This window comes from Chelonoidis abingdonii, chromosome 20 (assembly GCF_003597395.2).
Source record: "Chelonoidis abingdonii isolate Lonesome George chromosome 20, CheloAbing_2.0, whole genome shotgun sequence".
In the NCBI taxonomy this organism is placed as follows: domain Eukaryota; kingdom Metazoa; phylum Chordata; order Testudines; family Testudinidae; genus Chelonoidis; species Chelonoidis abingdonii.
In genome coordinates this window covers 8,073,608-8,082,836 of record NC_133788.1, presented here as the reverse complement: position 1 = coordinate 8,082,836, position 9,229 = coordinate 8,073,608, and the positions used below count along the sequence as shown (strand labels likewise).

Sequence of the window (9,229 nt, the reverse complement as noted above, 5' to 3'; positions counted from 1 at the left end):
TAAGTGGAAATATCTGCCGTATCTTGTGTTTTCACTGCAGAGCACAGAAGTGAAAAGACAGGAAGTATTTTAAATTGGGGTGAACGCTGATTACTTAATGCATGTGTCATATATACAGTCACTGCAGTGCTGCTTGAAAGGATGAGACACTAGCCAATTAATCAATGGCTCCAATGACAGCATAAATTAATCAGTGTTTTTGAGATTATTAAAATCATCGCAGGGCTGGTAATGTCTTTGCTAATTTAGTATTGTTTCCAATCCAGCCCTGGCCAGAGTTTGAAAGGGTCTGAGGCCTACATACATTTTACAGTGATGTGTAGGTAAAGTTCGAAAAAAGTATAAGCCCAAATAGAAAAAGGTGATTTGGCAATCCGATATTTTTCTGGTGGTGGTAGCACTTAGTTGCTCTCACAGCTGTAATATGTTTGATGCTGGTGTAGTATAAATTTTATACTTGAATGTCAACTGCAAGAAACAAGACCCCTTGGTGAAACAAAATCAGCTAAGAGAGGCTCACTTCTTACTCACTCAGTTTAGACTAGTGTATTAAAAAGAAAATTCCAGTTGCATTTCTGTAAAGATCAAAGTGAATTTAAGTAATATAGTCGCTCCCATTGGAGGGAGCAAACCTCAACAGTAGGAGGGTAGGGAGGGGAAATGGGGTGTGCATTAAATCTAAAGATTCTTCTATAAATGCAGTTGCTGGGCAGAAACAAAGCTTTATAACATAATAAATGTGCCTGAAAATACTGGAAAAAATGATGAGTATTTGCAACATGCCTAATGATGAACATTATATGCATGTAAACAAAGACAGACCATCACTGGCACATCAGGGCCCCAATACCAGACCCCACATAAAGCAATTAATCTCTGGATTTTGGTATTCTGCAAACCTCCTTCTACCTGGAACTGAAACCCACCAGATATCACTGACCGTGGTTTTCCTGGCTCTTCTCTAACAATCCCAAAGAACATCTTGTGCAGGGAGAGATGTTTCCTCCTCCCAGCTGTTCAAGAATAAGAGACGGATGTCCATGCTAGCTCCTCTGGTATTCCCTTAAGCAGGATGCTGTTGCTTGAAGGTCTGTGCCATACTTTCTGAATGTTCCCTTGGAGCCCTCTTGGGGATAGATGCTGCAACACAGTGGAAGCTTTCACATCCAGTACAGGTGCATGGGCCTTTCGAGATGCTCAAAGTTAAAACAGAGATTTGATAGAGCTGTATTTAATGTCTTTCATGAAGATAAAGCATCCTCTGACATGTTTAAATAATAATTAAAGAAATCTGGGTTGAGCCTTCAATTTGTAAAGCTGTGATGTACAGAAAAGGTCCCCAGCTAGCATAGTCTCTGCCTAACAGAACTGGCAGCATTTAATAGGACGGAAGTTGCCCTGTATGCAATGTAGACTTCACTGGCTAAACCTAAAACTGTATACACAATGTACAGTCACACACACGGGTAGTATGATGGTGGGCTCTTCGGACACTCAGCCATGTGGGGAAACCCTACAATATCCTTAGGCTTAGAAGCCCTGATAGCTAGGCCATCCCCATTTGTGTCTTTGACCCCGACCCAGCAGCTGGTTAGAGTGAAGTCATTAGTTTAGCACTCAATAAGACTCCAAATGCAGCCCGGAGCTGGAACTTTTGCTTGTGTCCAGTACGGAAGTTTCCTATCAGGAGGTTGGAGTGGTGGTTGTGGGAGCTGGAGTCCACACAGCATTTCCTTCATCATCGATAATGTCAGCTGTGAATAAAAGGGAGGGGGAGGGAGTCATTAGTGTGACAGGGGCTGGGTATGGATCTATGAAGACAGGCACTGGTTCTGTTCTTCCCATGAGCTTGGAAAACAAGCTCTAGTCTTCACTCAAGAAGCCAATCCAAACAGATGAGGCCTCATCTATGTGCAAGTTGTACCACTTTAATTATGCTGGTATAGTTAAAGCAGTACAACCAGCCTACTGCAGGGTGCAGTTCTACTGGTGTAGTCTGTTCGCACAGGGGAAGGGAGAAGTGTTGTACCCGTATAAGGTACTATGTACTCACCTTACTTGAGGTGCACTAGGGCTTGTACTGGTATAACTAGAGGGGTTAAAAAAAAAAATCACTCCCCTTCCCAAAATAGTTACACTGCCATGTAGACTAGTTGGTAATTTACTGCTGTGTAACCCACACCATTGCTAAGTACATGAAGAACAGGCAGTAGGAAAAACAAGGGAGGGGCAGTCTAGGTGCACTTAACCCTTCTGCAAACACAGCAGTGGCACATTTGACATTCCCTCTGAAATCAGCCCATTATCCGTATCACAGGACATCCAAGAAAGATGCTCAACCGTAGCCTGAAGTTTTTGCAATGACTGTGCCTCTTCAGATTAGAGCCTCAAGCCTCACGCTTGTCTTTAGAGGGCACAAGAGCTTACGTTTGTCTTAAATTGCTCAAAGACTAAAAATTAAATTTTACTAGGTGACATGGGGTACTGGGAAAATTACACTAAAATCAGGAAGAAAAGGAAAAATGTATAAAGAAACACACTATCTGTGTATTTGTAAATGGAGCAGATTGGATGTGAAAACAACTGAAAAACAAGCCTAGAACCTCATCCTTTTCTTAAGTCACTTTTCAAATTAGCCTTCCTGTAAGCTGAGGATGATTCTGCAGCTGGAAAACTCAGCAGTTCTGCCACTAATGAAGATGAAATAGAACCCAGCCACCTCTCTCTGCACAGCAGGGGTCAAGGGAGTAAAAGGCAACACATTTATTTTAAGCAAGTGGCACCAGCAGTTTTGATACTGAATTCCCTGTTTGAGTAGGGAAATATTTTTTTTACATCACTACATGACCCTTCCCTTTCTAACTGCTCTAAAGGGACACATGTTAATGCCATTAGAAGTAAGTCTTGCAATCAGAATTGATGATTCTTTAACCATGTAAAAAAGTGCTATTAAATAGCATGAAGTTGGTGTTAAAACTCCCAGCCCGGCACATGAAAGGTATAAGCTTGCCTATTAAATGCTTAGATTCTACATCCCCCCAGAGAAGCAACACATCTGCTGCAGTCAAGATTGTATTACATCAGTCCCCAAAAAAGGCCATTCTTAATTGTGCTATTTCATCTTAATTCTCCCAGTGCACTTAGTTTATGGGAAAGAAAAATCTCCTCTTTTTTAAAACTTGCTTCATTAATTTTGGCCCCAGTCAAAACCCAGGAAGAGTTTATCCTTTGCTCCAAGCTGTAGTTCTGTGACTGGTGGCTAGCGATAAAAACAGCTGCTGCAAATTTGGGAAGTGTTATGACCTAGAGCTCCCCACTCTCCACCAGACTAGAAAATGAAGGTGGTGGTAAGTGGTGCATGAGCTGATTTAATAGCAGGGAAGGTGGGAGGGGGCTGAGACCAATTTTATAGGCCCTTTCCTCTCCATCTTAGTTTATTTTAATCAAGGCAACAAATCTACTTCTCAAACTACATCTCAGGCCATGCAAAACACAGGAGGTTGTGCAGGCCTCCTAGATGCCTCAGTCCCTTGCATTTTTTTGCCTGAAGTAGTGATTTTATTGCAAGAGTCACCGAGATCTGATGCACTGGGTTTTTGCTCTTACAGGTAAGCAAGGCTGGAGGTAGATCTCATGTGGCTTTGCTTTGAAGGATTAGGTGGAATTTGCTCTAAGGAGGCTGTAACATAGGCTCTTGTGGGTGGGCAAACAGAGTAAAATGGGGAGAGTTTGCAGCTGGGGCTGCTTTGCTATAATTATCAGAACCCAGAGTCACCTGCTTTGCAGTCCATCATGTTGCTCACCCTTGCTCCCTGGAGGACGTATAGGTGAAACCACCTAGTACACAGTGCAATCCCTCTGCCAACCTGCAGTGTCAGGAACTGGCATTTCTTCAACACCCAGCACACACGCAAGTCACCACTGTCAGTAAGAAAAACATTTTGTGTTGGTTTTGGTCACTCACCATCTCAGACTTTCACGGAGGCTGGTGGCATCATCAGTTGATTCACCCTGAATGGAGAGAGGGAAAAACATGTCAGATGTAAACTATCACCACGGAGATATTAGAGCATCAGTTAGCCAAAAGAACACTACCTAAAATCTGCCGTCCTTGCATTGAATTGTCATGGTCCATACTGTCAGTGCGTCTGCTATTTCTTTCAGAGTGCTGAGTCTCTAAAGAGATAGGAAGCTAGTGTGCATTAGCAGCTGCACTGCAAACACAGCTCTTTCACGGTAGCATCTGAGGGTAATTCTGACAGCCACTGGAACACACAAAGTAATGCCGCTGATACTAATTGACAAGAACCCGGCAATCCTCCAAAGGCATTCAGAAATGTGGCAATTGTTTCCCTAAGCAGGGAACAAGGCTGTTTGTGCAGTAGCTGTTGCTTGGTGTCCTTTTGACTGACAACATAAATGTAAACAGTCACCACTGATAAAGGTTAGTTTAAAAAAAAAAAAAAAGTCTTTCAATCACTGGAGCTGAAAGACTTGTTGGGCCTGACAGCGGCTCTCTGGGCTATATCTAATCCACCGGACTATGCAACTTCTGCTCAACAGCCCTGTTCTCTGTCCCAGTCAATGTAACTGTAGTATAGACCGGGCTCAGATATAAACCACTCATTCTGAAGCTAAGCGGAACAGTTTAATTCTGCCAGTGCTTTATTCTTATCACAGAGAATGCATGTGCCTTGCTGGCAGGTGTACCAGGGGCACTCAGAGTGCACTGTTTGTGCTGCTTATGTGCAGCATGTGAAGGGTTAAAATGTATCTTCTCCCTGTCTATCTTGGGTACTTCTATGGCCCTCATCACCATAGTATTTGAGCATCTCCATTTTTAACATATTTATCCTCACGCTCCTCTGTGAAGTAGAGTAATGCTATTATCCTCCCTACCCCCTTTTACAGATGGGGAACTGAGGCTCAGAGAGGTTAAGTGTCTTGCTCAAGGTCACCTAGGAAGTCGGTGGCAGAGGAGAGAACTGAACCTAGGTCCTCACGTCTTACCCACTAGATCATCCCTCCTCTGCCAAACACTCCAAGTGTTTATGGGGTTTTCTGCCTAATCTCCTAGGAATAGACAGCTAGAACATTCCTGCTGTGCTGCCCACCTACATCCTAAGTATCCTTGGATTTCATCAGAACGCCCAGGAGGCACCGAAAGGTCAGCAGTGAAGACTTACCAAAAAGGGGGGGAAATAAGGGCCAAAATGCTGCTAATTCCAAATTTTTTCAATGGTGGTAAAATGTCCCCCCCAGACCTGAGCTGCCAGGATGCTGGAAGAGTATCGCAGACCTGAGGGGTCCCACTGGTCTAACTGCGATAAGCCCACATTGAAGAGTTTGTCACTTCCCATTTGGGAATAGTTGCTGACTAAGTAGCTGTTCCTAAACTGTGCTATTTTCTGCCAGGGGAGGGAAGACGGGAACCATTCTGTTATTTCTTGACAGGAAAGGAAACTCTTCCCAAACTGCCTTTTAAGAACCAAAATTGGTGGGGGACACTTTTTTCCTGGTTGTTTTCACTGTTATCTCCACCAGTCACAAATGAGTCCCTGTCCCCACCCCCAATTTCCTCCATCTAGAAAACCCAAATATTTCTCTTAGATGTGATCAAACAGATTTCATGATATGTGACAGTATCTATAATTACCAACTATTCATAGAGCCATCTCTTTAATATTAGACTACATGCTCTGAAATTATGTATTAAATATTTAAGGTTGTAAAACAGATCTAATTTTGTTCTGTCCACAGCAATGCCTAACATAGAAACTTCTGTAGGAAAAAGAGCCAATTTAATATACAGTTGCTGTGACCTTTTTATGGGTTATTTTCTCTATGCAGCAGTCTCACTGAAAGAAGACTGGGCAATTTAAAAAAGGCTATCCTCCAATTACCCTTTTAATCCAGACAGTGACCCGGCCAGCCAACGCACTACTCACTGCACCCCAAGATTTATTTATCATGCTAGCAGCTATACAAACATGTAATATGGGACAGTCCCTGCCTCAGCTTCTGAAACAGCATTTGCTGCCAAAATCCTAGCAGAGAATCACATCTTCTCCTTCCCTAGGTTCAGGCAACCTTCCCTTTCTAGCCACTCATTTAGGCTAAAGTTTTCAATAGTGTCTTGGGAGCCAAGCTGCCCTTTTCAAAAGTGACTTAGACAATTAGAAATCTAAGTCCCCTTGACTTTCCAAGGGATGTAGGTTCCAAAGGGCTGGAGGCACTTTGGAAAACATTACCCTGCCTGTGCTTGTGACTTCCCAAACTGCAGGCTGCAGTATCACTAGCTGAATTGAGGAGGAGCAGAAGGGAGAGAACACAATTGCTAGCTAGTACCTAGGGGCATTAGCAAGGATGAGACTGTGATTTTCTAAACCGGGACAATAATATTTGTCAGTGCTTCCCCGATCCTTTGACCAGTATGTTTCATGCATTGATTACATCTATAGTATGCATGTTTTAGTATCCGACACATTTTCAAAATACCTCTTTTCGCAGTACCCAAATTAGAGCTATCTATCGTTTTGCTACAGAGAGGGATAATTGTAAAAATTGGGGCATTTATTTCCTGCTTTCTCTATCTAACATTAGTTCACTTATGAACAGCAATACAATCCCTTTACAGGGTTCCTTTTGTCCTGTGATGTTAATAGCAAAATCTCTTCAACCTTCACAATACTCAGGGCAGTGGTTCTCAACCAGGGGCATGCATACCCCTCGGGGGTACGCAGAGGTCTTCCAGGCGGTAAATCAGCTCATCTAGATATTTGTCTAGTTTTACAACAGACTACAGAAAAAGCACTAAAAATCAGTACAAACTAAAATTTCATACAATGATTTGTTTATATTGCTCGATATACTATACACTGAAATGTAAGTACGATATTTATATTCCAATTGATTTATTTTATAATTGTATGGTAAAACTGAGAAAGCAATTTTTCAGCAATAGTGTGCTGTCACACTTTTGGGAGCAACTAGATTTTTATGTCTGATTTTGTGAGCAAGTAGTTTTTGAGTGAGGTGAAACTTGGGGTACACAAAACAGCTCAGACTCCTGAAAGGGGTACAGTAGTCTGGAGAGGCTGAGAACCACTGATTTAGGGCCTTCAAATTTCATAACCCCCAGTCTCCATTGACTGCAACTGGAGTGAAAAATACTAGAGCCCCAGACATACACAATGCAGGTTGGCATTAAGTATTAGGACAGGTATCTGGCCATTTGAAACACAAAATTCTCTGTGGTCAATTTCCTACAGAAATAGAGGCATCATGCAGAACATCCTTAGAGCAGGGGTTCTCACAAGAAAAATTGTGGTGGCCTTAAAAGTGCAGCCACAAACTCTTGCTGGCAGCTGCTCTGATAGTTTTTCCTAAAATACTTCAGGAAGAACAAATATGTACATATACATGTCCAAATCATTGTAATTTATTTAAGTAGTGTTTTTTGCTGACTCAATCAGAAAAATAAATAATGTATAATTGTTTCTATTCTGTCCGGTACAGACTAGAGACAAAGTAAGATGCTTTGCATGATCTTGTCTTTTTGTGTTCTCTCTTTTGCCTTTTTTTTTTTTTTTTTTAGACTTGCTAGCTAGTAAGTCTAGTTCTGTGAAAACTGATATTTGTATGCTTGTACATTTCACTTTAAATGGCAGACTTACTATCTCGCTGGGAGGCAGTGAAAAGTGATACTAACAAACATACAAATATCGCTTTTCACAGCAGTCTTACTCAGCTCCGCCACAAGCTGGGCGAAAAATTAAGCCCTGGATAGAGAGTTGAGTAGGGAAGCAGTGGGGCGCAGGGATGATGGAGGGCTGAGGAAAGTGGCGGAGTCCAGAGACAATGGGGGGTTGGTGAGCCTGCAGCCAGGGGATGGAAACCTATAGCCAGAACCTGCTACCCCTGGGCAGAAGCTGGAAGCCCAAGCCCATGGGAAGGTGGGGAACTCACATCAGCTGCCTGCTCCTCTGGTGTTTGTGGCTCCAGCGAGGGACAGGGCCCAACCTCTGCTGGATGTCCCAGGAGAGGGGCCATTACTTTGTAAAAGTGATGTGCCTACAGGAACATCTGCAAAAAACCTACCTTTCTGTCCCACTCAAATAATGCATTTCTGCAGACACCAGTTACGTCCAAGAGAATTTCACCTAGTCTTTGGGAAGCACAAGCCTCCCCAAAAACACCACCAGAAAACACCAATGTCACTATTTGTTTCATAAACACCAACACAGCTTTCAAAAGCTTTTGTCTGTTTGTTTGAATATATATATATAATAACCTACCTAAGGAAAAGATTTCTGAGACCAGAGGGTTCTTTAATCTAGCAGATCAAGGCATAAGATCCAATTACTGAAAGCTGAAGCTAGACAAATGCAGACAGACTAGAAATAAGGCACAATATTTGTTTTAAAACAGGGAGGGCCGTTAAGCATCAGAACTTCTTACTCAAGACTATGGGTGGAGTCTTTTAAATAATACACAATAGCTAAACCAGAAGTTAGGCAGGAATTGTTGGTGAAATTCTCTGGCCTGTGTTACATGGGAGGTCAAACTAGATGACCATAATAGTCCTTTATGCCTTAAAAATGTGGAAAAGCAAATCTTTCCTTAACTGCTAGAGATAATTCATCTACTCAGTTACTTTTCGTAAAGGGCATTTATGCTTTTCTGCCCCAGAGCTTAGTTAGCAACAACTCTCCCCTGCCTTGCGTGTGGGTGTGACTACAATTGCTTGTAGGGTCCAGCAGTCTGTGAACCCAGGCACCAGAACTCATGGAGTCAATTGCATAGCGCTAACTTTGTAACACTACTCTTTGAACCTACCTGACAAAACCGGAGGCGAAGGATACACCACTCATAGCCGCCTCATCTCGTCGGAATGCAGAGTGAATAAGTAAGCCCTATGAATCAGCAGAGGAACAGAACGAGCAAATTGTACAATGCCTCAGCTCATACAGTGTCTAACCAAAGGGCCTGTACCTAGTGCACATCCCTGGCCGAATGTCCAGGGTAGGCGTCTTACTTTGGGGTTTCTTGATCTTGGATTGGCGCACACCAGGCTTGTATTCCAGGGGGATAGGCAGTGGTGTCAGCTTAGTCCCCCAATGGTCCGAAAGGGACTAATTGCTAGTTGTGGCCATCCAGAAGGACGGCGGGCAGGGACTCAAAGGGGAAGAAAGATGGGTCCCAGCGTGGCATGGGAATCTCCATGTAG

The 9,229-nt window shown here is 42.9% G+C and overlaps 1 protein-coding gene across 1 annotated transcript in view; it reads right to left on the bottom strand.

Annotated features, from left to right (window-relative positions):
* Positions 1 to 919: 919 nt before the first annotated feature.
* Positions 920 to 9,229, bottom strand: part of LOC116828607 (SPNS lysolipid transporter 2, sphingosine-1-phosphate) — a 166,484-nt gene continuing 158,174 nt past the window's right edge. The window contains exons 12-13 of the mRNA XM_032786962.1: positions 3,965 to 4,011; positions 920 to 1,754 (exon numbers count right to left, since the gene is read on the bottom strand). Of these exons, the coding sequence (XP_032642853.1) occupies positions 3,969 to 4,011 (43 nt within the window). The 3' untranslated portion in view covers positions 920 to 1,754; positions 3,965 to 3,968. The remainder of the gene's footprint in view (positions 1,755 to 3,964; positions 4,012 to 9,229) is intronic.